The sequence below is a fragment of the Heteronotia binoei genome, chromosome 5 (genome assembly GCF_032191835.1).
Source record: "Heteronotia binoei isolate CCM8104 ecotype False Entrance Well chromosome 5, APGP_CSIRO_Hbin_v1, whole genome shotgun sequence".
NCBI lineage: Eukaryota > Metazoa > Chordata > Lepidosauria > Squamata > Gekkonidae > Heteronotia > Heteronotia binoei.
Genome location: NC_083227.1, coordinates 86598540 through 86624259, shown reverse-complemented (window position 1 = coordinate 86624259; position 25720 = coordinate 86598540). Strand labels below are relative to the sequence as shown.

Sequence of the window (25720 nt, the reverse complement as noted above, 5' to 3'; positions counted from 1 at the left end):
CCAACCCAGGGTGTCTGCTGTGGGGGGGAAGAGGTAAGGGAGACTGTGTGATTCGTTGTAAGGTGATCTGAGACTCAGAGTGAAGGGCAGGATGGAAATCCAGTGTCTTCTTTGTTTTACTCTCTTCCATTTCTTCTTCTCTTTCTGATTCTTCTTAATTGGAGGTGAAAGATGGGGTGGCTATGATGAGGAGGGCAGCCACACCTTGGCTAAAGTTCCCCTAATGGGATAGTGATGGCTGGTGTGTGTTGCTGCTGAGAGAGAGGAAATGGTTCCCTCCCTCTCACTCTCTGAGGCCCTCCCAGAAATCTCCCTCATTTGGGGTGCAACTCTGGCTCGCCTCCTCCTGGTGCACCTGGGTAATGCCAAAGAGCCTAGACCAACCAACCGTTGATTGCTCAAGGTAAGTCTAAACGCTTCTTGCTTTGTGTCAGATACAGATGTGGAGCTAGGTGTGGTCCACTACTTCTGTTGTGTGAGAGTTGTATTGTTTGGAGCAGGACTGGAGATCTGGCATCTGTAGATAGTGTGTTCCATGGCAGGGAAGCTGGTATCTGGGTGAGAGACCCAGAACCAGCATGGTTGGTGTGCTTGGCCAGCTCTCTCCATGTTGTTTGGGGCAGGGCTGGAGAGCTGGCATCTGTAGATTGAGCGTTCTGTGGCAGGGAAGCTGGCATCTGGGTGAGAGACCCAGAACCAGCATGCTTGTTGTGCTTGGCCAGCTCTCCCCACATTGTTTGGGGCAGGACTGGAGAGCTGGCATCTGTAGATTGTGTGTTCCATGTCAGGGAAGCTGACATCTGGGTGAGAGACCCAAACCAGCATGGTTGGTGTGCTTGGCCAGCTCTCCCTGTGTTGTTTGGGACAGGGTTGGAGAGCTGGCATCTGGGTTTGCTGCAGCCCGGTCTACAGAGCAGACCTTGACCAGATTGTGTTTTGTTGGGCACTGAAGTTGGCAACTGAGTTTATGTTGGTGCCAGGGTGCATATAGAGTAGATAGATGAATGTAGTGCATTAGGGTCCTATAGAGATTCTCTGGTTTGAAGTTAGGTTTGGCTTTGGGTGCCCCAGGAATTGGACCCCCAGTCCAATTTTTTTTTGGCCTTGTAATTTTTGTGTGGGACAGTGCCCTGAATCTGCACAGCAGTTTTGAGGGCTCTCCCCAAAACCCCCTGCTTCCAGAGTCACTTTTCCCACAATAATTACAAAAAACCCCTGCTTCCAGAGTCACTTTTCCCACAATAATTACAGTAGTGGAAGTGGCTAATTGTTTTTTTCTCACCATTGGGAGCAGTGTACATTTTGGGGTGCTACAGGTAGGTGCAATCTTTTGGGGCCATGGGGGTTGCTTGTGGGAGAGTCCCCTGCAGGTTTCCTGCAGTTTTGGGGGCTCTCCCTCAAACCCTCTTCTGGCAAGAGCCACTTTCCCCACAGCAATTAAAGTGAAGGAAGTGGCAATTATAGTGGAGGAAGTGGCTAATAGGGCATTCCCCAGCAAAATGCGCGTTTTGGGGAGCCCACAGACAGGGACCCCCGGCCCAATCTTTTTGGGACTTGGGGGTTTTGTAGGGGAGAGTCCCCTGCAGGTTCCCTGCAGTTTTGGGGGCTCTCCCTCAACCTCCCTGCCCCCCAGCAGCCTTTGATTATACCCTATGCTGCCATTGAGTTCAATGGCCCATAGGATATAATGGTGGGATGGGGCACCCTCTTTGGGTGCCCCTGGAATGGGAGCCCCTAGCCCAATCTTTTTGGGACTTGAGGGTTTTCTAAGGGAGAGTACACTGCAGGTCCCCTGCAAGTTTTGGGGCTCTCCCTCAAACTCCCTCCCCTCCAGGCAGCTTCCAGTATACCCTATTTTGCCATTGACTTCAATGGCCCATAGGGTATAATGGGAGCCAAATACCGTATATATCCAAATAAGAACATAAGAGAAGCCATGTTGGATCAGGACAATGGTCCATCCAGTCCAACACTCTGTGTCACACAGTGGCCAAAAAAATTATATACACAAACACACACACATATATATACACACACACTGTGGCTAATCGTCACTGATGGACCTCTGCTCCATATGCCCTCTTCTGGCCAGAGCCAGAAAAAAAAAATTCAGATATTTCCGAATCCGGATATTACCGATTTTTTTTTCTGTTGACAGCCCTAGTCTCAACTCCCTTCTCATCCCTGGTTGGCAATTTAGAATATACTTAACAGTAATATAGCAGCAAAGCCTTTTTAATATTATGAACAGAACTGGTTGGCGGCAGGGGGGGGGGAGAGTTAATATTTCCACATGATTTATCAGAGTAGTAAAAAGATGTTTCTCCCATACCTCATGAATAGTACTGGAAACAGTTCGATAAATGGCGAAGGAAAATTTCAGAATTTGTGTGGGCTGGGAAGAAACCAAGGATTAAAATGAAAATCTTGACAGATGCAAAAGAGAGAGGTGGATTCCAATTACCAGATTTGAAATTGTATCATGAAGCAGTTTGTTTAGTATGGATAAAAGAATGGATAACGTTGTTAAATAAAAAACTTTTAATGTTGGAAGGGCCATGGAAAAAAATTTGGCTGGCATTCATACTTATACTATGGAAAAAAGAAGATGGATGGCCTTTTCTCTCACCATTATATAAGAAGTAATCTACTAAATGTATGGATAAAGTATAAGAAATATGGTGATGAGAGGAGACCTTTGTGGATAGTGCCAGCTGAAGTGATAAAGATAACGGCTAAAACAGCCAAAGAAAAACGGCTATCATACAATCAGCTACTAAAAATACAAAGTGGAAAAATAGAACTGAAAACTGCAGAAGAACTGAGTTACAAGTATGATTGGTTTCAAATGCAACAAATAAAAAGTTTGGTGGAGAATGATATCAAAACTGAAGGAATAAGGAAGGAGCAAACAGAAATGGAAAGAGTTCTGCTTGGAGATAATGAGAAATTAATTTCAAAAGTATACAAATTACTTTTACAATGGTCTACAGAAGATGAAGTAGTGAAATCTCAGATGATAAAATGGGCAATTAATGTAAATAAAGAAATAAAGATGGAATCTTGGGAATATTTGTGGAAAATTTCAATGAAACTCGCAACATGTCATAGTATTAAAGAAAACTGTTTTAAGATGATGTATAGATGGTATATGACTCCAAAAAAATTAGCAAAGATGAACAACAAGATGCCAGATAGGTGTTGGAAATGTAAAAAGCACGAAGGTTCTTTCTACCATAGGTGGTGGACTTGTGAAAGGGCTAAAATGTTTTGGCAAATGATTCAGCAAGAGATTTCTAAGATTTTGGGATATGAATTCAATAAAGTGGCAGAGACTTTTCTGCTGGGATTACAAATGGAAAAATTTCCAAAAGAAGACAGAACTTTAATATGGTACTTGCTCTCAGCTGCTAGGACATTGTATGCGCAGCTGTGGAAGCAAGAAAAAATACCAGAGAAATGGGATTGAATTACAAAAGTTATGTCATGGAGTGAAATGGACAATTAACAAGAAAATTAAGAGACTATGATTTGGAACTTTTTAAGTTGGAGTGGAAGAAATTCAGAAGATACGTAGAAAAAGAGTGGAAAATAAAAGGACATTGGACAATCTTTGATAATGATTAAGGTTTTTAAAATAAGAATATAACTGTTGGTTGTTTTTTTTTCTTTAATAGTTAAGAGTACCTTTAATATTTGTTTCCTTTAAGTAAATAACACTGGTGGGGGTCAAGTAACAGGGGGAGGGGTGGGGGAAAAGTAAGATATGGGGCAGAAAGTTTTTTCTTTTACTTTAAGTTTTTATAAGTTGTAGATATAGTTTTGCTACCATATGTTACTAATAAAATTGTTTATTATCATGAATAGTACTGGAATCTTAATCTGTTTTAGTGGTTACACATATGGAGCAGAAGTTAGTACTCCAATTAATTAGAGTTGATTATATTTAAAACATCATTCAGACGATGGGTTGTTGTATTTGTAAATGCTCCATTGCTACTATAGACATTCATCTTTATGCTGCATGATAAATAACAATCTTTTCAGAAAATATGGCATTAAATTCAAACCCAGTAAACCTGGTATTAATAAAGCTGTTTGGAGTACTGTGTACACTTCTGGTCAAAACGCCTCAAAAAAGATAATTTAGCATTGGAAAAAGTGCAGAAAAGAGCAACTGGAACAATTAAAGGGTTGGGACACTTTCTCTATGAAGAAAGGTTAAAATGCTTGGGGCTCTTTAGCTTGGAGAAACGTCGACTGAGGGGGTGACATGATAAAGGTTTACAAGATTATGCATGGGATAGAGAAGGTAGAAAAAGAAGTACTGTTCTCACTTTCTCACAATACAAGAATTCGTGGGCACTCAATGAAATTGCTGAGCAGTTGGGTTAGAACAGATAAAAGGAAGTACTTCTTCACCCAAAGGGTGGTTAACATATGGAATTCACTGCCACAGCAGGTGGCAGCGGCTATAAGTAAAGACAGCTTCAAGAGGGGATTGGATAAACATATGGAGCAGAGGTCCATCAGTGGCTATTAGCCGCAGCATATTGTTGGATCTCTCTGTCTCGGGCAGTGATGCTCTATATTCTTGGTGCTTGGGAGGGGGGGCAACAGTGGGAGGGCTTCTAGTGTCCTGGTTCCACTGATGGACCTCCTGATGGCATCTGGCTTTCTTGGCCACTGTGTGACACAGAGTGTTGGACTGGATGGGCCATTGGCCTGATCTAACATGGCTTCTCTTATGTTTTTATGGTATTTCTCATCTAACACCACTACATAATAACTTTGACCCTGCTTTTGTGCTAGATAATGGTACAAGGATAAACATAAATAGATTTCTTACTGATTTACTTGCTAAAGATTTATTGTGATATGGAATTTTTATGAACTACAGCCCACTTCAACAGATATAAGATTTCTGCCCTATATTGGTATGCACAGTGATACGCAAGTGGAATCTTTGTCTGGGGGCCTATAGTGGCACTTGGCAGCTTTGACATAAAGTGAGCCATCAAGCTGCAACCAACTTATGCCAACCCAAACACAGGATTTTCAAGGCAACAGATGCATTGCTCTTCTCTGTATAGCAACCCTAGATTTCATTGGTGGTCTCCTATCCAAGTACAAACCTTAGCTGATCCTGATTAGATTCCAATTTCTAATGAGATTGGGCTAGGCTGGGCTGTCTAGGCTGCTTTATACTAGTAAAGTATCATAAAAGATGACTGGGCACCACTGAACCAGTAGCCAAGTTCAATATGTTGTTTAACTTGACCATGAATAGCAGAGTCTTCAGAATGTATCAGAACAGAAACTCATCTTTAATTGCAAGGCCATACTAATGACTTCAAAATGCTAATCACATTTTTTTTCTGAATTTAATGTCAGGATTTACATGCATTTGGTTGGATCTAAAAATGTCCTCCCACTTATTGGAACACAAGTTCAGCTTGTGGAAGGTTGTTTTATACCTCAAAATCAAGCATTACACAAGAAAAGCAAAAGAAATCTAAAAGATGTTCCTTCATTTGCACAAATTCTTCTACAAAGCAGAAACATAAGAACTGCCATATAACACACAGCACTTCATTAATTCTTGCATGTACATTCATGAACTAGAGCTAGCTTCTGCTCGTATTTCCCTGGAGTCAACCCCTTGCACTATGTGCTAGTTCAGTGTATCTACACAGACCAAAGAGGAAAAAAGCAAAAAATAACAAAAGCACACAGATCAAAGTTATTTTCAAAAAATTAAAAAACTGCACAGCAGCTGATAGGTAACAGAATGCAAAATTGCTTCTAACATAAAAAGCTTTGGAGATGGACATTCAAAATGGGTGTGAGTCTATTTGACATCTACAAATAGGGATGTAGTTAGGGTGGAAGCCACCAGGTAAACTACCTAACTAAAACACTTACCTACCTAAACATTTTTAAAAGGAGGTTAAGTATCAGAGCTTCCATTCAAAAGAAGGGTGGGGAGGTTGGTCAGACTAGAAAAATATCTAGTTAGACATTAATGTCATTTCTCCAAACTACACTAATCTGACCTGCCACATCACAGTCTCTTCTAGTGCAAGGTGGATTTTTCAAGGTCTTCCTCATACTGATGTGATCCTGGAAAAAAATCTGCCTTTAGCTACTGTTATTGTGAACACTGCAGTGTTTAAAAATGTAAGGGTAGAGTTGCCACTGGGGAAAATGTGCCATCCTGTTTGTGTGTAAAGTGCCATCAAGTCACAGCTCACTTGTGGCAACCCAAGCAAGACTGGTTCCTGACTAATTGTAAGGGAGACAGCATTTGCCTGCCCTACACAGTTTGAATAGAAACACATGGAGGGGGGGATCCAATGGGGTCTTTTCATTAGAGCTAGCCATTAGGGAAAGCCTGACAAAGCACCATTATTCTCTTGCCCTTCAGTGCAGCAAGAGCTCCCCTACCCTCCCACCCTTTTCTGAGACCCTGCAGGATTAGCTGGTTGCCTACCAAGAGCCAAACAGGAATTTTTTGGACTCTCACTTGAATTGGCAGTGTGGTGGGAGTCTTTTTTTGCCTGCTTTGTAGGGTCTGTTTAGGGAAGAATAATTATGCCTGGTTTTCTGGTTAGAACCTAATGAGGTTGGCAGGGAAAGCAATGGTTAAAGGATGTTAAATTGGTAAGTACCCCAAGATATCTGTGATGGGGAGCTATCAAGCTGGGCACCCAGGGCCGGCGCATGGGAGTAGGTCAAGTAGGTGGCTGCCTGGGGCGCCACTTGGCCTAGGAGCATCATGAGGCACCCCCTCTTCCCGCACCGTTGCTGGCTGCCTCCCTGAACCCGCCACCTCCCTGCGCCCACCGCTTCCCTGCACACACCGCCTCCCCATGCCTGCTGCCCTCTGCTTCCCTGCACCCGCTGCCTCCCCGCGTTTGCCGCCATTTGCCTCCCTGCACCCGCCACCTCCCCATGCCTGCTGTCATCTGCCTCCCCGCGCTTGCTGCCTCCCATGCCTGCCGCCATCTGCCTCCCCGTGCCTCCGATATCCGCTGCCCTCCCATACCAAGCGCCAACCACACGGGGGGGACAGGGGAGTTCGGCATGCCACAAACCTGCCCAGCCGCCCTCGGGAGGAACCTCCTGTGGCCACCTGGCCCCAGCCAGCCACAGTCGGCCCTGCACAGCCATCTCTGAGGGCAGCAGGACCCATGTTGGGTTCGGCAGCAGAAATGATGACGTCATTATGACATCAACGGCACGCATGATTGAAACAATTGGGGGGCGGAGATCAGGGATTGGCCTGGGGCGCAGGCACCCCCCGCCCGGGCCTGTGGGCACCCATTGCCTAAACAGTCTAGGTGGAGCAGTGAGCACCTCCTCAGGGTTCGGGACTCCTATCACAAGCCCTAAGGCTGAACCACCATGGGTGGGTGTTGTCCTCCTCCATCCCTCCTATCCCTCCTATGTGAGCTGTGAAAAGAAAGATTCAGGAGACATTTTGGATCTGGCTCTGACCCAAAGTGGTATTGCCCAGTACCTTATGGGTTAAATAATTTGCAGATCAGCTGTTTCATCATGGCAAATCTGAACTCCCTCACTGGTTGGAACTGGGTGGGAGTGAGTGAGACTGTGGTGCACCAACCATTGGCCCACCAAACCATCGATCACCTGTTCTTGCATTGCATTGGCTGGCTCTGCTCTCCCCCACCCACTGCTGGCCCCAGGACAGATGACAATTGGCCTCTGGGGAAACTGTTAGGCAATGGCTGCTGCTAATCAACTAATCTTGCTTATCTCAGTAAAAAGCAACCAAGCTTGGTTCTTTCAGTAAAAGGCAGTGTGGGAGGCCCTTTCAAGTCCTATTTTGGCTTTCAAGGGAGAACTCATTGGTTGACTCTGCTCCTCTCCCCCACCCAAGTTGCTAGCCAGCCAACCAGCTTCTCCCAGTCAAAAGCAACCAAATCTTGTTCAGGCTCTCCCTACTCTCCCACTAACTAAGCTGCCTGTTGCTCTGCTTTTCAGAGAAGAGCCTTGCCTCTACTGGCTGAGGGACAGAGGAGGAGGAGGAGGGAAAGAGCTATAGAGAAAGCCTTTTCGTGATTGGCTGAGGAAGGAAGAAATGATATTTCTCAATTGTTTAAGAACTCTCTTGATTGGCTGAGAACTCCTCCCTATCCACCTCCAGAAGGGAAACAGACAGAGACAAGGGAAAAAATGGTATCCTGTACCAGCAGGCTAGATACAGTGAGAGAGAGAGAGAGGGAGGGAGGGAGGGAGGGAGGGAGGGAGGGAGGGAGGGAGGGAGGGAAGGAAAGCAAAAGACATACTGAAGTCCTGTGCTTAAGACCAACAACATTATCAGAGAGAGTGTGTTGGTCTGAAAGGTATCACACGAGGCCTCTGAGGGAGAACTCATTGGGGCCAGTCCTAACTATGGCTGCCAGTTCCAGGTTTGTGGGAAATTCCTGGAGATTCTGTGATGGAGTTTGAAAGGGGCATAGGAGTTAGGGTTTCAGAGCAGGGTCTGCCAGACTGCTGTGGAAGCTGACTGGGTGATTTCAGATCAGCCACAGACTTTCAGCCTAACCTGCCTTACAGGGTTGTTGTTCAGATCAAAGGGGGGGAGAGGAGAATGATGTACGCTGCTTTGGTCCCCACCACCGTGGAGAGAGAGTGTCCTTTCCCTAGGTGGAGGCATCAGGGAGAGGGGGAAGGTGATGGAAAACTGAAGGCAGAGGGGCAGATAAAGGGAAGGAAATTTCTGGAGATTTAAGGGGTGGAGCCTGGAGAGGGTGGGGTTTCAGGAAGAGTGGGAACTCAGACGGGTACAATGCCATATACTGCACCCTCCAAACCAGCCATTTCCTCCTGGGGAACCACGGTTGCCAATCTCCAGGTGAGGCAAAAAAAAAAAATGGGATAACACGCTAATGCCATTGAGGAAATTGACAAACAGGCTAATGTGTTGTATTCATTTGAGCATTGGTTCCAGATATTAAAATTAATAGGGTCTGTGGAGAAACGCCATCTTAGAGTGTTGGTGCTTCATTGGCAGGGATCAGTAAACTCCTCAGCAGGCTTTGTAGCCTCCCTCCAAACCCCCCCTCCCTTCCAGAGCCAAACCAACAACTCTAGGGGGAAAGTCTCCTAGAGAGGCAGGAAGTGCTTTTGTTCTTTGCATGTGTGTTAAGCAGGAAGAGGTTTTTAGTTCTCAGCTGCAGCTCGAAGGAAGAGGTTGCCAGTGGGAGAGCTCCTGCCTGTGCATGCGGCCTATTCAAAAGAGAATGAGGCCTCCAGGCAGTAAGACAAAGTAAGTCATCCAAAAGGGCAGGGCATGTTTAGATCAGGGCCAGCAGGATGCGTTTATAATCAACTTTTCTTTGTGATGCTCTGTGCGTGTGCTGTGCTGTGCTAACTTTTTAAAGGCAACTGGTTTTGTTTGTTTTTCTTTCCCCATCTTTTTCTCTTTTAAATAAATGTTTTTTCTGTTTTAAATGCTGGCAGTCAATCTCTGTACCACATAGATCCCCAGACCGCTTTAGACCACGCTGTGTTAAGAAGGGGCCCCAGGTGAAGGGGGGAAGGCATGCAGTTGGATAAGGTGCCAATCCTCCAGGGGTGCCCCAAAGAAGTGCTGAGGTCTCTGTGAAACCCAAGTACAGGGTGGCAGAGGACCTTGAGGCCTGGCCTCATAGCTGGAGAGGGGGATTGGGAGTCCTGTTCCTCTCAATCGGAACCCCTAGACTGAGCAGGTGGTGGCAGCGAGCCCAAGGGGCAGGAGGAGAAATAGCTCCCTCCAGGAGTTGGCGACTCCATAGGGAGCAGACGGGACCGGGTCTGAAGGCAGAATCGGGCCGGTTCCGTCACAGGGTCAGACGAAGGTTGTCCAAAAAATGTGGAGATACTGGAAGCATGTCACGACTATTGCTGTTGAAATTATACAACCATTGCTGTTGAAGAAAACTATTAGCATGTCCTCGAATATCTATAGAGCTTTCCTCTTCCATTTTGTGGACTTTATGAGTCGTAATTTTTGAATTAGTGACCTGTTTGCATTCCAGTATAGTGAATTATTGTTTGTATTATCAAGATGCTGTTTACAATGTATCATTACTGATTACTGAGTAATTGACAAATTTGTTGCAGGATTCAATGTTAATATTGATTTAAATAGAATATATATATATATATCAGTATTTTGCATTGGTAATTTTGTGAATAAAAATTGTGTATCCTTACACAGTTCTCTCCAGGCTATCAATCTCCAGGTGAGGGCTGGAATTCACTCAAAATTACAATTGTTTTCTAGATGGCAGAGATAAGCTCCCTTGAGGTGGGGGGGGGGGCGGAATGAATGCCTTCACTTGGGTAAAAGGGAAGACAGCAAGGGGGGGCACTCGCTCCCGCCTCTTTTTAGAACCTTTTTCTCTTCAACGGGCCTTATTCCTAGTGTTCAATAAAGTTCCTAGTTTAACTCAAATTACATGTTGTGTTTTCATTCAGGGGTGGGTGGCCAAACGGATTTCAAGTCAAGTGTGAAACTGAGGTGGCTTGCCATTGCTTTTCTCTGCAGAATCTTTCTTGTGGTTTTCCATCCAAGTACTAACCAGGGCTGACCATGCTTAGCTTCCGAAGTGGAGACTGGGCTGTACCATGTCTCTCCCCCGTCCCCAATCCCTAACAGACAGTTAATGTGACATTTTTATCATGAACACTAAATTCTGAATCATGGAAGTACATGACTTAGCCCTGAAAGCGATATATATATCTTCCTAACACACACCAATTATTCTCATTAGCCACTTGAAGGGGATTTTAAAAAAACAAACAGAATACTGATCAGATACTAAATTTGATTTTTTTAAAAGCAAAATAGAAGTATTCAACCTTCAAAAAACAATTTGGATATATTATAGAATCCTGCTGCTGCTTGGTAAATCACTGTCTCATTCCAAATTCCAAACAGTTCTAATGGAATATACACTTTTCATAGCAAACACAGCAAACAGGGAAAGGAAATTCTCACTGTCAAAAGTACTCTCCTTTAAGAAGGCAACAAAAACAATATTTTCATGCATGGTGCATAGTAAATTTGTTCTCATAGATGTTAAATTCAGACTAATTACAAATTTTAATGTAAAATAAGACAAAAGGCAAGCTCATGCAAAGTAAATACTAGGCACCACACACAACACACTCAGGTTTTCAGCAACAGTACTGTAAACATACCTGAAATACTATAGCTGGATCTATACATATAGATGGTTCTTTCTGCAAGAAGCAAGGAAAACCACAACTGTTTTCACTAATTTAAGAACCTTCTGTGTTCACATTTTTCTCCTTTCTATCTTAGCCACAGCTTGCAGCGAATAAGTCATTACATGATAGGCTAGGCTAGGCAGATAGATAGATAGACAGACAGACATTCTGTTCAACTCAATCACAGAAATACTCTTGTACCTACTCCTAATCATACCCCCCTTGAAATGGATCCACTGAAGCAGGTTGTTTGCAAATCTTCTATTTATTTTGACGTCTTCCTCAGGAGAAGTTCCTAGCAAGCTGTATTCAGCAGTGGATTTGATATTTTGTGTCACTCCCATATGAACTTCCTGTACAGATTTTATTTATATTATTGGGCATCTTCAAGGTCTTAGGCTGCAAGGCAAACCTGATCAGGTTAAACTAGGATGTCACAGTAGGCATCAAACCAGTGTGCAGAAGAATACGGAGAAAGCTTTGGATGCAAATGAATATTCAGCCCAAGATTACAGCTAAAAATAATAATACAAGGAGACCATTGCAACAGGATTTCCCTAGGATCAACTTCATATGATATCTCAATATCAGATGCTACTTTCAAAGTTCCCCTGAATTTTGAAATCAGCTTTCTAGTGATGTAGGCTTCACATTCCAGAAGGGAAATCTGAAGTCCTATTAAAATGCAAAACATGTCATGCAGTGGAGGCTTACAAAGCCTCTTCTTCAGAACCAAATCTCTTAAGAAGCTAAAGAGAATTCTCCAGAGATGAAATTAACCAGGAAGAGAAGCAAACTGAGGTCAGTTTCCAAAAGACACCCCAGAAAAAGATGAAAACATACCCGGATTTGCTGTGCTGAGCAACAACAACGCCTTTCAGGATTTGGAAGCAGAATGGAGTAAAGCATACCTGTAGGAATAGCTCAGTTCTGACAGAATTACTTTATTACACAGGCAATGGCAAGCATAAATAAAACAGAGACAGGAAAAGCCACCAATGAATTAGTGGTGCATGAGTGAACAGGTACTAAAGTAAGTTGAGCTCAAGAAAACATACAGGTTTCCAAAGGGATGCAATGATTCAAGGAGCATGACTACCATCAAGGGGTTTGCACCTGCCAAGGCTCCCTACCTGGCAAAGAGCCAATTGCTAACTGGAGCCCCCTGGGACCTGCAGCTCCTTTTAGCCTTCTCACTTTTTCAACATCTCCCTCAGAAAGAAAGAGCAGGAGGAGATCAAGTGTGGTTGATTGCAAGGAGATAAGGAAGTGGCCCCTTCTCATCATCACATTTCTTTATTTTTAGGAAACCCTAAGGATTTTCCTATGATATATTCTTTTAAAGTTATCTTTAACTACTTCAGTAAGTATGCAAGCACTATGAGTTGATTTTGCAGAATAATATTGAAATACTGAATATCATACTAAGGACCACCAAAAAATTCAAATAAGTGTGTTCTAGATCAAATCAATTCTCCTAGAAGCTGAAATGTCTAAACTACGGCTATACTATTTTGGCAACATTCCAAGAAACAAGAATAATTGGAAAAGTCAATACTAGAAAAAAATTGAAGAAAGCATGAAAAGAGGAAAATCTAATGTGAAATAGGTTGAAGGCTGTGGCTTCCTTTGTTGAGTCAGTTTGCAAGACAAGCAAAGTTGTTAATTATAGGACATTTTTTGCAGTCATTAGTTTATAGGGTTTCCATAAATTGGAAGCAATTTACCAACACATAACATACACACAAATTCTCAGAAGGTGGGGGGAGGGGAACCCTCACTATAATATGGCTATTGAATATTAAGTACATATGAAGGACTGCAAAGTTATTGGTCGATAATTTCAGATCATTTTATACCTAAAATCACAGACCAAAATCAATAAAGCACTGTGCATAAATGAAAACTTAGGTTTTCTTATGCATTTATTTGTTAGACAAAAAAATAATCATCCATGCTAATAAATGCATTTTCTTTTTATTTTATTTTTCCTTCAGAGCAAAATATGATAGCCAGCATTCATTACTGAAATGAACAACAATTTTTTATATATACTTCCTCCTTTTAAGATGGCTGATGTGATCAAACATATATTTAAGAGCTTGTCATGATCCTGGGCCTAGTGAGGCCTGCAAGCCCCAGAAAAGCCTGCCTAGGAGATACTGGGGAAAGCCTACATTTCCCAGGATCCCCTCTATCCCTTTGATTGTGTGCCAAGGTTTTGGAGGGAAATGAGCCCAGAGGGGGGTGGGGTCTGGGATAAGAGCATAAAAGAGCCAAGCCCAGATAGGGTGTGTTCTTTCCTGGAGAGGCTGCAGGCAGAGAAGAAGTGATCTCTGGAACAGGCAGTAGGAAGATCCCTTACCTAAGAAGGTGAGTTTTGGTATTAGAGCAGGGACTATCTAGCTAAACGGAAAAAGTCCAGAAAAGGACAACTAGAATGATTAAAGGTTTGGAACACTTTCCCTATGAAGAAAGGTTAAAACGCTTGGGGCTCTTTAGCTTGGAGAAACGTCGACTGCGGGGTGACATGATAGAGGTTTTTCAAGATAATGCACGGGATGGAGAAAGTAGAGAAAGAAGTACTTTTCTCCTCGTGGGCATTCGATGAAATTGCTGAGCAGTCAGGTTAAAACAGATAAAAGGAAGTACTTCTTCACCCCAAGGGTGATTAACATGTGGAATTCACTGCTACAGGAGGTGGTGGCAGCTACAAGCATAGACAGCTTCAAGAGGGGGTTAGATAAAAATATGGAACAGAGGTCCATCAGTGGCTATTAGGCACAGTGTGTATATATATGTGTGTGTGTATATATATATATTATTTTTGTGCCACTGTGTGACACAGAGTGTTGGACTGGATGGGCCATTGGTCTGATCCAACATGGCTTCTCTTATGTAAATCGTGGATCCACAGCTTCGTGGCAGCGCCAGGGACCAAAAACTTGGTGTTGAACCACGGATCCTCTTGGATCCACATGATTTTTGCTTTGAAACCCCCCAAGCTCACCATCCAATCACATATCATGTTCATGGGCAGAGTTTGCACCACAGAAATCATGGATCCACCGCTTTGTGGCAGCCCCAGGGACCAAAAACCTGCTTTTTGAACCACGGATCCTCATGGATCCCCATGATTTCTGCTTTGGATCCCCCGAAGCCCTTCATCCAATCACTTATCATGTCCATGGGCAGAGTTTGCACCACAGAAATCATGGGTCCACGGCTTCGTGGCAGCGCCAGAGACCAAAAACTTGGTTTTGGACCATGGATCCTCATAGATCCACATGATTTTTGCCTTGGATCCCCCCATGATCACCATCCAGTCACATATCATGTCCATGGGCAGAGTTTGCACTACAAAAATCGTGGATCCACGGCTTTGTGGCAGCGCCAGGGACCAAAAACTTGGTTTTGAACCACGGATCCTCATGGATCCCCATAATTTCTTCTTTGGATCCCCCGAAGCTCACCATCCAATCACATATAATCTCCATGGTCAGAGTTTGCACCAAAGAAATCATGGATCCACGGCTTCGTGGCAGTGCCAGGGACCAAAAACCTGGTTTCAGACCAAGGTTCTTAATAGATCTTTCTGTTTTTGCTTCAGATCATCCCAAGCTCCCCCTGGAGTAATATATTATGTCAATGGCCACAACTTATATCCTAAAACCATGGATCCACAGCTTTTTAGTGACACCTTGGAGCAAAAACTGGTCCTGCACCATGGATCCTAATACATTTTTCTGTTCTTGCTTCACATCACCAAACTGGAGAGCCAGTTTGGTGTAGTGGTTAAGTGTGAGGACTCTTATCTGGGAGAACCGGGTTTGATTCTCCACTCCTCCACTTGCACCTGCTAGCATGGCCTTGGGTCAGCCATAGCCCTGGCAGAGGTTGTCCTTGAAAGGGCAGCTGCTGTGAGAGCCCTCTCAGCCCCACCCACCTCACAGGGTGTCTTTTGTGGGGGAGGAAGGTAAAGGAGATTGTGAGCCGCTCTGAGACTCTTCGGAGTGGAGGGTGGGATATAAATCCAACATCTTCTTCTTCTTCTTCTTCTTCTTCATCCCAAGTTCCCCCTCAAGTAATATATCATGTCAATGGCCACAACTTATATCCCATCACCGTGGATGCACAGTTTTGTGGTGATACCATGGAGCAAAAAATGGTCCTGCACCATGGAACCACATGGATCCTCATGGTTTTTGCTCGGGGTCACCCGAACATCAACATCAAACCACGTATCATGTCCATGGGTAGAGTCTGCACCACAGAAGTTATGGGTTCATGGCAACCCCATGGAGAGAGAACAGAGTTCCAGACCATAGATCCTTATGGATCCTCAGAATGTCAAAGAATGACTTTTCGAAACTTTGTGTGTGAGCACCACAAACTTAACATCTACTCGCTTATCGCATCGCTGGCCACTGTTTATGGCACAGATGTTTATTCAATCATCTCCATACCACCATGTTACGAAATCAGATATCTAAAGTACAGATCTCTCATAGATTCATACTCATGATTGGACCCTCTGAAACGCAACATCGAATCACATTTCACAGCAGGGTCCACAAACTATGGCACAAAAACACCATTTTTGACACCAACTTTATAAAGAACTTTGGTAGAAATATGAATCACCATGTAGCATGTTAGTGAATGCTCAACCCACCCAGTTCTGTGAGTTCCGCTGGCTGTGGCTCTTTGGGCTCAAAAAAGGGGTAAGGGAGAAGGATAAAGCTCATTCTCCCTTTTCATGGTGTTACCAATCCAAAGTTGGCCCCTATGGTGATTTTTCAACACAGAGCCCACAGCTTCCATTCTGCTGAAAATCTCTGAAGCAATCTTGTGTTTCACGGTCTTCTTTCACCCTTTCTTTTGTGATGCTAGAATACAGGTTTTCCTTGGTCGTCTTATAACAGGATTAATTAGGGTTGCCAAGCTGAATTCAAGAAATATCTGGAGACTTTGGGGGTGGAGCCAGAAGACATTAAGAGTGGAGCCAGGACCAAGGGTATGACAAGCATGATTGAACTCCAAAGGGAGTTCTGGCCATCACATTTAAAGGGACTGCACATGTTTCAAATGCCCTCCATTCATTAGAAATAGTGAAGGATTGGGGCACCTTCTTTTGAGGCTCATAGAATTGGACCCCCTAGTCTAATTCTTTTGAAACTTGGTGGGTATTTTGGAGAGAGATACTGGATGTCTCCACCCCAAAACACAGCCCCCGCAGAGCCCTTGTTAGCCATGGATGAATTTTCCATTATACCCTATGGGAATTGGTCTCCTTAGGGAATAATGGAGTGTCCAGCAGACACTACCCCCCCCCCCGCTTTCTGATGACCCTGAAGTGGGGGAAGGACCTCTAAACAGGGGAATCCTCTGCCCCTACCTGGAGATTGGCTACCCTAGTTTCCAGGTTAAAGTGGAGGCCAGTGTAGAGTGAATTACAGTAATCTAGCCTGGAGGTGACCACTGCATGGATTACTGTGGCTGGTCTGAACAAGGCAGGAGGCGAGCTAGTTGCCTGACTTGGCGTAGGTGGATGAATGCAGTTTTAGCAATATGTGTGACCTGGGCCTCCACTGGAAGAGAGGCATCCAAGGTCACTCCCAAACTCTTGACTGTTGGTGCCGGTATTGAGGGTGCCCCATCAAGAGCAGGCAAGCTACACTCCAGCTCCAACCCCGGTTCCCCCAGCCACAGAACCTCCATCTTTGAGTGGTTCAGTTTCAACCTACTCTGCTTCAGTGAGCCCACCACAGCCTCCAAACCCACAGCCAAGGATGACGGGATTGAGGCCGATCGGTCACCGAACAGCAAATACAGCTAAGTGTCATCTGCATAGTGATGACACCCTAGCCCAAAACTCCATACCAGCTGGGCAAGGGGAGAGGAGTGCCCCTTGAGGAACCCAACAATCCAGGGGGTGTCATGAGGACACATTCTCTCCTTGCGCCACCCTTTGTCCTCATCCATGGAGAAAAGAGGAGAGCCATTGTAAGGCTAAGCCATGTATTCCCATGTCATCAAGGTGGTGAGTCAACAGATCATAGTCGGCTGTATCAAACGCTGCTGTGAGATCCAATAATAACAGCAGTGCCAACCCACCTTGATCCAGCTGCATTCGGAGGTCATCTGATTAGAGCAACCAGAACAATCTCAGTCCTGTGGCCAGGGTGGAAACACAACTAGAATGGATCTAGCACCAATGTGTCCTCCAGGAAGCCCTGGAGCTGCTCAGCTACTGCTGTCTCAATTACCATTCCCAGAAATGATAGATTTGATACTGAGCGGTAACTGGCCAGATCCACAGGATCTAATGATGGCTTCTTTAAGAGTGGTATGACCACTGCTTCCTTTAGGCCCTCTGGAAACATACCAGTTTCTAGGGACAGGTTGATAATTTCCTTCATGGCCCTGAATCCTCACATCACCAGTCCTAACCAGCCACGAGGGACATGGGTCTAGTAAGCAAGTGGTAGTTCTAACAGCTCCCAGGACCCTGTCAACATCGGCAGAAGAGAGCAAGTTGAAAGAGTCACAAACTGAACCCAAAGACAGCCAAGGGGGCTTCAGTTCATTCACTGTATCGAAACTGGCAGGTAGGTCATTGCGGAGCAACAAGACTTTATCCGTGAAAAAGCTCATGAACACCTCAGAACTAATAGGCAAATTATTTCCTCTGTTTGAGCCTCTAGTTGTGAGGGATCTTAGTGACCAAATTATTTTAAACATTTGAGCTTGGTGTGAGTAGGCCTGCCAAGCTCCCATGGGGAGCAGGGGATCCCCCAGCCTGGAAGGTTCCAACTCGGCCGCAGGAAGCAGGTCGCTGGAGGGATCCCTGCACCCAAAGAGCCCTGTCATCATGTGCTGCCCCTGGCATGATGACATCACCCAGAAGTCAGCATGCTGGGAACATTGCGCTAGGGATGCTCTAGGAGTTGCAGCAAAAACTATAGCACCATAGGGTTTTACCGCAAATTCTAGAGCGTTTCCAGTGTGACTCTTTCTGGTTTCTGGCTGTGACTCTTTCAACTTGCTCTATGGTACCATAGAGTTTTACCACAACTCCTAGAGCATCCCCAGTGCAACGCCCCCCAGCCCAATGATGTCACTGCCAGTGGCGGAGTGGATGCGATGGAGGCTTAGTAGAGCTCCCTCTTCGCAGTCTTAACTGCCATCTAATAGGACTTCACCAACATCCTATGAGTTGTTCAAACCATCTCATCACAAGTACGCTGTCAAACTCGCTCTAGTTGTCAGTGCTCCTGTTTCATCCCCTGGATTTCTTCTGTATACCAGGAGGATGATTTTGCACAGGAGCACAGAAAACATCGAGGTGCAATCTCTTTGATGGCTTCAGTGAGATGGGAATTCCAGTCCCCTACCAGCTTATTTAAGGAGGTGCAGGAGGGCTGTGGATCCTGCAGAGTGTTCTGGAACCAAATAGGGTCCATAAGTCTCTGCAGGCAAGCAAAAACTAGCTCGTCACCCAGACAGGGAAGAGCGGAAATGTCCAGCCAGGCCTTCAAAACCAAATAGTCCGACCATGGCACATCTTCCTTTGAGGCTAGGTCCACATTCAACACCATACTAAAGATCAAATCCAATGTGTGGCATGCCTGATGTGTGTGGCCCAAGATGTTTTTTTTGAGTCCCAGTGCTGCCGTGGAAGACATTAGTTCCGTAGCCTGAACAGAAGTGGCAGGCTTGTCCGCATGGACATTGAAGTCTCCCAAGATCAATAGCTGTGGGAACTCCAAGGCCCACCCGACCACCATCTCCAGCAGGCCCAGAAGGCCATCCGCTGGTGAGCTAGGCAATTGGTACACCACACAGATGGCCAGAATCACCTCTGACTCCCACACCAGGCCAGAACATTCAATTCCAGTGATTTTGGGGATGGGGAGTGGCTGGAAGGAAAAAACCTCATGGATGAGCAAAGCCACCTGCCCCCTGTGTTCAAGACTGATGCAAGACTGAAAAACCTGGTGGGGCAAGCTCTTTCAGGGCGACTGTTCCTTCTTCCCGAACCCAGGTCTTGGTCACACAAACCAGGACTACTTACTGAGCTACAAGGTAGTTTTATAGAGTCTTGGTCTTCTTATTGATAGACCTGGCATTGCATAGCATCGGCGTGGAAGGGGACCGAGCATGTCCATATCTCTGTTTCCTTCCATGCCAAGACCTTCTCCCACCGCTATACCTCCTTCTGCCCTGGATAACTGGAATCCCCAGTCCAGAGCTGGCACTTTACATGATGTTATCAATATGCATGCTGTTCTTCATATAGTATCATAGAGTTGGAGGGGACCTCCAGGATCAGCTAATCCAACCCCCTGCACAATGCAAGAAATTCACAAATACCTCCCCCTAAATTCACAGGATCTTCATCGCTGTCAGCTGGCCATCTAGCCTCTTGGGGGGGATTCAAAGCAAAAATCATGAGATCCATGAGAATCCGTGGTCCAAAACCAAGTTTTTGGTCCATGGTGCTGCCATAAAGCCGTGGACCCACGATTTCTGTGATGGAAACTCTGCCCATGGACATGATATGTGATTGGATGGTGTTCTTGTGGTGGCCAAAAGCAAAAGTAATGGGAATCCATGAGGATCAGTGGTCCAATACCAAGTTTTTGATCCATGGTGCTGCCAGGAAGCCATGAATCCATGAATTCTGTATTGCAAGCTCTGCCTATGGACGCAATATGTGATTGGATGGTGAGGTTGGGGGGATCCAAGGCAAAAATCATGGGAATCCATGAGGATCTGTGGTCCAAAACCAAGTTTTTGGTCCATGGTGCTGCCACAAAGCCGTGGATCCATGATTTTTGTGGTGGAAGCTCTGCCCATGGACATGATATGCGATTGGATGGTGAGGTGGGGGGGGGGGGATCCAAGGTAAAAATCATGAGGATCCATGGTTCAAAACCAAGGTTTTGGTCCATGGTGCTGCCACGCAGCCATGAATCCATGGTATCTGTGGTGCAAACTCTGCCCATGGATATAAGAACTGATGGTGAGTTTGGGGGGATCCGAAGCAAAAATCATGAGGATCCATGAGGATCCGTGATTTGGAAGCATGTTTTTCCACTGCTGTGGTGCCACAGATTCGTGGAGGCATGATTTTTCTGGTGCTGCATAGAGTCTAATACAGGATCTGCAGCATGATGGTGGTTTGATTTCATTTCTCTGTAAAAATCATATGAATTCATGAGGATCTGTGCTTTGGAACCCTGTTTTTGCACTGATGAAGCGCCACTAATCCGTGGAAGCATGATTTTTGTGGTCCTGCCTATAGTCTAAGTCAGGATCTATCGAATCATAGTGGTTTGATTTCATTTCAATGCAAAAATCATATGAATTCATGAAGATCCGTGTAGATCCGATTTTTACCCTTTTCCGGTTTTAAGGAATACAAAAGTTGTATCCTTTATGGCAGGCAATTTGAGAACTCAAGAGCCAGATGAAAAAATAATCCAGGACAGAGACAGGGATGCTATGAGACCAGCAGTTCAGAGGAGGAACGCTTAAGGAAGAGAATAAGCAGGACTGCTTTAAAGAGTCAGAGCTTAACAGCCAAACTAGAGATGATAGTAGGGGATATGTGAGTGGGTTTCCCATACATTTTAACACTGAAGTAAGCTGTACTGGGCTTTAAAGGTCAATGTGAGCATCTTGAATGGAGCCCAGAAACAAACTGGAAGTCAGTATAAATGAGCCAAGACTGAAGTGATATGACCCCCTCTGATCAACATCATGGATTCACTAATTCTGAATGGTTTTCAAGGAGTGTCCCACACAATGCATTGCAGTAATCTAATCTAGATGTAACCAAGGCATACACCATAGTGACCAGATCTTTTCTGTCCAAGAAAAACCGAAGCTGACTACCCCATAGACGCTGGTGGTTGAGCTATCACCTGCTTATCCAGCCATAGGCCTGGGTCCAAGAGCACTCCAAACTTTGGACTTGTTCCTTCAAGGGGAGTGCAACCCAATCAAGTTTAAATCCCAGGTGGACCATTCACTCACCAGTAACACTGTCATCTTGTCAGGATCAAGTTTCAGGTTATTAGCCTGCATCCACTCAAAAAATTGTTCAGGGTTTCTACGTCCTCCCTAGGATCAGCCAGAAGTGCAAGATAGAGCTGAGTGTCACACACCTATAGGTGAAAACCCAGCCCATGTCTTCAGATAACCTCACCCAGCAATTTCTTGTACTGTTTAAAGGAACAGGGGACAAAATAGATCCCACAGGCCAAAGGCCAACAGATTGAACAACAGTCCCTCAGCATCACCTTCTGGACTTCCACTGCAGGTAGGATCAGAACCACTAGAACCAGTACCACTCAGTCTCAGCCCAGAAAGTCAGTCCAAAAGAATACCATGATTAATGGTATCAAAAGCTGCTGAAAGATCCAGGAGAATCAACAGAGTTGCACTCTGTTCATCTGCCAGTGCAGATTGGCTTCCAGGGTGACCAAGAGTGTTTCACTCCCACAACCAGGCCTGAAACCAGACTGGAAAGGATCCAAACAATCCTCTCTTCTCTTGATGTGCTGCAGCCTTGACCCTCATAGCTTCCATTTATGGTTTTTAAGGACATCAGAATTCATAGTTTGTAAAAGATTCATTGCCACATGATAGACAGCCATTCATGTAAATCCATGCAAAGTTAAAAGTGCCCTGAGAAACAGCCTGGAGACTAGATGCAAAGAGATCTAAATGGATCTCCCGCACTTGCTTATAACTGTAAGTAGCCATCACAGGGGGCTCACATTTGGGTTGGGTCCATGGCATAGGAGAACGCTAACCCTTTCCCCCATGCATTTACATAGTCTCAATTGTTTATCTGTCAGTGCATGGAGAACCACATGCCGTTAAATAGTTTGAAGGGATTATGTGATAATTCCAGTGCCATTCACTGTCCAGAAAGGGAAATTTTGCAGGTCATAACCTGATGGTCTTTGTTAAACATTGGCGCTCACTGCACAATGGCGCCAAAAAAACACAAGCAAACTAGCATTTTACATCACTGTGCTTCACCCTCAGCGCCAACACAAATAGTGAGAGATGGCATGTTTGAATGGTTGAGTTTAAAAGTGAACATTTCTCTCATCATAATTTCCTATCTGTAAAATTAGTGGTTGTAATTAGTGGTTATTTATATATTTTATATGTTTTGTTCTGTTTATATTGGTAAGCTGCCTTGAGTTCTAGACAGTAGAAAGGCAGCAAATAAACAAACAAACAAGAGGAATAATAGTGGTTTACCTCACAAGTGGCTAAATTAAGGACTAGTATAATAGTAGTTAACAACAGTAGTTAACAATATTCTATCTATCATGTAACAACTGTCAGAAAAACAGATACATTTAAATTGTACAGGCCAAACGTGAGGATTCATGTGAAGAGATCGAAAAGTTTCTGACTTTCAAGCATTTTTAATCCAGTTTTTTTCAACTAATAAGGAGTATACTTCTTTCAGCATTAAGGCTATTGTCCTTTCCAGGGAGTAGCCCCAGTGAATAAATGAGACAATTCCCAAGCATATCTCTTTAGGGTTATTGCCTACATTATTTGGTGTACATGATCTAGAAAAGAGAGCAACATTCCCTGGTGCGATCTGAACAAATGTCTACAGAAATGTTTTTCTAGATGAGGAATGACAGCAACAGGTGCAGAGAATGATTGCAGCAGATAATGCAGAATGGCGAATGAGTAGTTTGCTTTGATACAGTGTGAAACAACTAAGTATGCTTTTTAAGCAGTTTATAAACCCATCTTCCTTTTCTGCTTCTAAAATCTGCAAAATTAGTTTGCCAGATTCAGTGCTACAAATGTCTCATGAAGTTAGTTGGTTGAGAAAATGTAATATTTGCAAGGGGAGAAGGGAGGGAATAATTCCATCGTAGTGAACTGTAGCACAAAACATTATCTCCTTCAGATAAACAATTATTATTAAATTTTAACATATGGACTTTGCTTAGAATCAAACTAAGAAATGTACCAGGCATTAACAGATTTACATCCATTTAAGAACAAAGCATGGGTGTTTGAAGTTATATGTTCATGTTGTGCAGATCAATATATCTTCTATAATAAAAGCTACAACTTTTATCAAACCAAGAGGCATTAATAGAAATTACACTAAAATAGTGTATTAGCAAATATTCAAAAATCCATACCTTCATCTCTATGACAGTCTGAAGAGCTTTCGTTTTAGCTGGTTCAGGCTGAAGTTGGGTTCTTCTGTGCAGTTCCTGTGGAGGGACACGATAGAAGTAAGCTTGACGACTCATCTTTCCATTACTCTGTCAGTTGTACAGATATATTACACCTCACAGCAAACTCCAAAGTTTAATGTTCAGACATGCACAAGCTCAAATGCTACAGGTGCATCTTTGCCTATAAATCCCCCAGCATCACTACAGACTCGTATCTTACATTACAGTCAATGCTGCCAGCACATGTGCTATTTCTGAAACCTTTATCAATAATTAACGTCAACTGTGACAAAGACAGCGTGTTGTATTTGGACTAAGAGATTACAACACTGCTGCCTCTCCCAGGCATCGGATAATAAGTCATTCAATTACAGTACATTATATTGCCAATTCAAAATGGTGGGGTGGGGGAAAACAAATGTCATTTAAAATCTACAGCTGAACTTCTCTGCATAGAGTTTTTCCACTGATATTTGGAACAAGCAATTTAGAGACATTACATTCAAATCTGACATTTACAGAATAGTAATTATATAGTGAGTTGATGCAGAACTGTTTAAAGTACCTTTTTATGTTGGCTCTTTTCTTTTCTTTCTAATATGCTGGTTTTGGAACGTACACTACAATCTCTAAACATGTTTGCTCAGAAATTAGTCCCAGAAAATTCAGGGAGACTTAATCCCAAATTAACATTTGTGAGGATCAGGGTATTTATCTATAGATAGTAAAATTACACAAAATGATATCCATGTACAAAAGTGAATATCTAGGGAAATGGTTTTTTGGGAACAATCCATCAGGAATTTCTCATGTTCAAGCTTCATTTAAATGGATATCAATTGCTCAAGAGCAGTACCCATTCACACAATGTTATTTACAAGAGAACTTTTCAGTGAACTGCATGTACAATAAATAGCTCATTCGAGTTAAAGAATAATTTAGATGCTTTCAGATTAGACTTACTTTGGCTGTCGTGTGGAAGAACTCACTAGAAAAAGCAATTATGCTTGGATTGGTTAGCACAAAAAGGAAACTGGGTCGCCAAAGCACAGGGTGGCTAGACACCATAAAAATTGACACCAGCCTGAGCATGAAACAACTCAAACAGTACAAGACCAGAAAATGTGGAGAGAGCTGGCCCATAGAATCACTATGAGTTGGGCATGACTGAATGGTTAACAACAACAGATTAGACTACTACTTTCCCCCCTTACTTTATTCATAATAATTGCCTTCTGGTTCCTACATCCATTGCCTGTTCAGTGCCAATACTGAATGGCCAGAGTAACAACCAAAATAACAGTGAATTCTCCCACCCATTCCATTCTCTAGTCCATTCTGTGATCTTATGACTCAATCAAAATGTACTAGATTTTTATGTACTAGGTTTGAAAAACATATATTATTTTAACCATTAAATACATAATATATCTTTATTTCAAATAATCTGATGAACTGATAGTCTTGGACTACGCAAATAACTGGTTGTTAAATATATAAAATTCACCTTTGGGTCTCAATGTATCAATCGGTCGTTTGGCAAGACCACTGTACCCAAATCTCTCATGTTTATGAGTTAATACTGACTGACTTAATACTGATAGGGTCCCCATTAAATTATTGATTCTCTTCAGAATAACAAACTGAACTACAGAGTTTTTTATCTATTCCCCACCATCTGCCAGAAATGACTAATCTATTATGGTTCTGTAAATTTACTTCTGTAAATGACAAAGAGAAAATTATGAAAATAGAATAATTTTCCAAGGATGTCTTTCATTTTTTTATTTCTCCATTCAATCAGTTTATCATACATTAAAAATTTCTATCCCTCTCTTCTCTTTAATTAAAGGACTTAAAGATCCCACATTCAGATTCAACAGTTATCTCAATATCTTTCTGTACCCCATAATACCAGGGTGTCAAACTCATTTGTCACAATGGCCAGACCTGCCATAAATGTTGCTTTGTTGGGCAGTGACATGTGTGCCATAAAATGTAACACAAAGTACTGGAGATATAAACTTTATAAAGATTATTTCAGATGCTGAATGGCAATAGCAGGCATGATTGGATTAGGTGTGATATGCAGAGGAGGAGTAGGTGTAAAGATATCAGCATTGGTAATGAGACAGAAAACCTAGGTCTCAGTTTAGGACTGGAGGATTCAGTCCAGGAGGATGCAAAGAATAAATGGAAATAAGCCTGAACACGTGAGCAGTGACTCACAAATGCTC

At 43.6% G+C, this 25720-nt stretch overlaps 1 protein-coding gene across 11 annotated transcripts in view; it reads right to left on the bottom strand.

The window, feature by feature from the left end:
- The window catches only part of ERC2 (ELKS/RAB6-interacting/CAST family member 2), a 1199719-nt gene that overhangs the window by 902952 nt on the left and 271047 nt on the right, over positions 1 to 25720 (bottom strand). For all 11 annotated transcript variants that reach the window (XM_060239766.1, XM_060239767.1, XM_060239773.1 and 8 more), the window contains one exon: positions 23445 to 23519. In XM_060239766.1, the coding sequence (XP_060095749.1) occupies positions 23445 to 23519 (75 nt within the window). The remainder of the gene's footprint in view (positions 1 to 23444; positions 23520 to 25720) is intronic.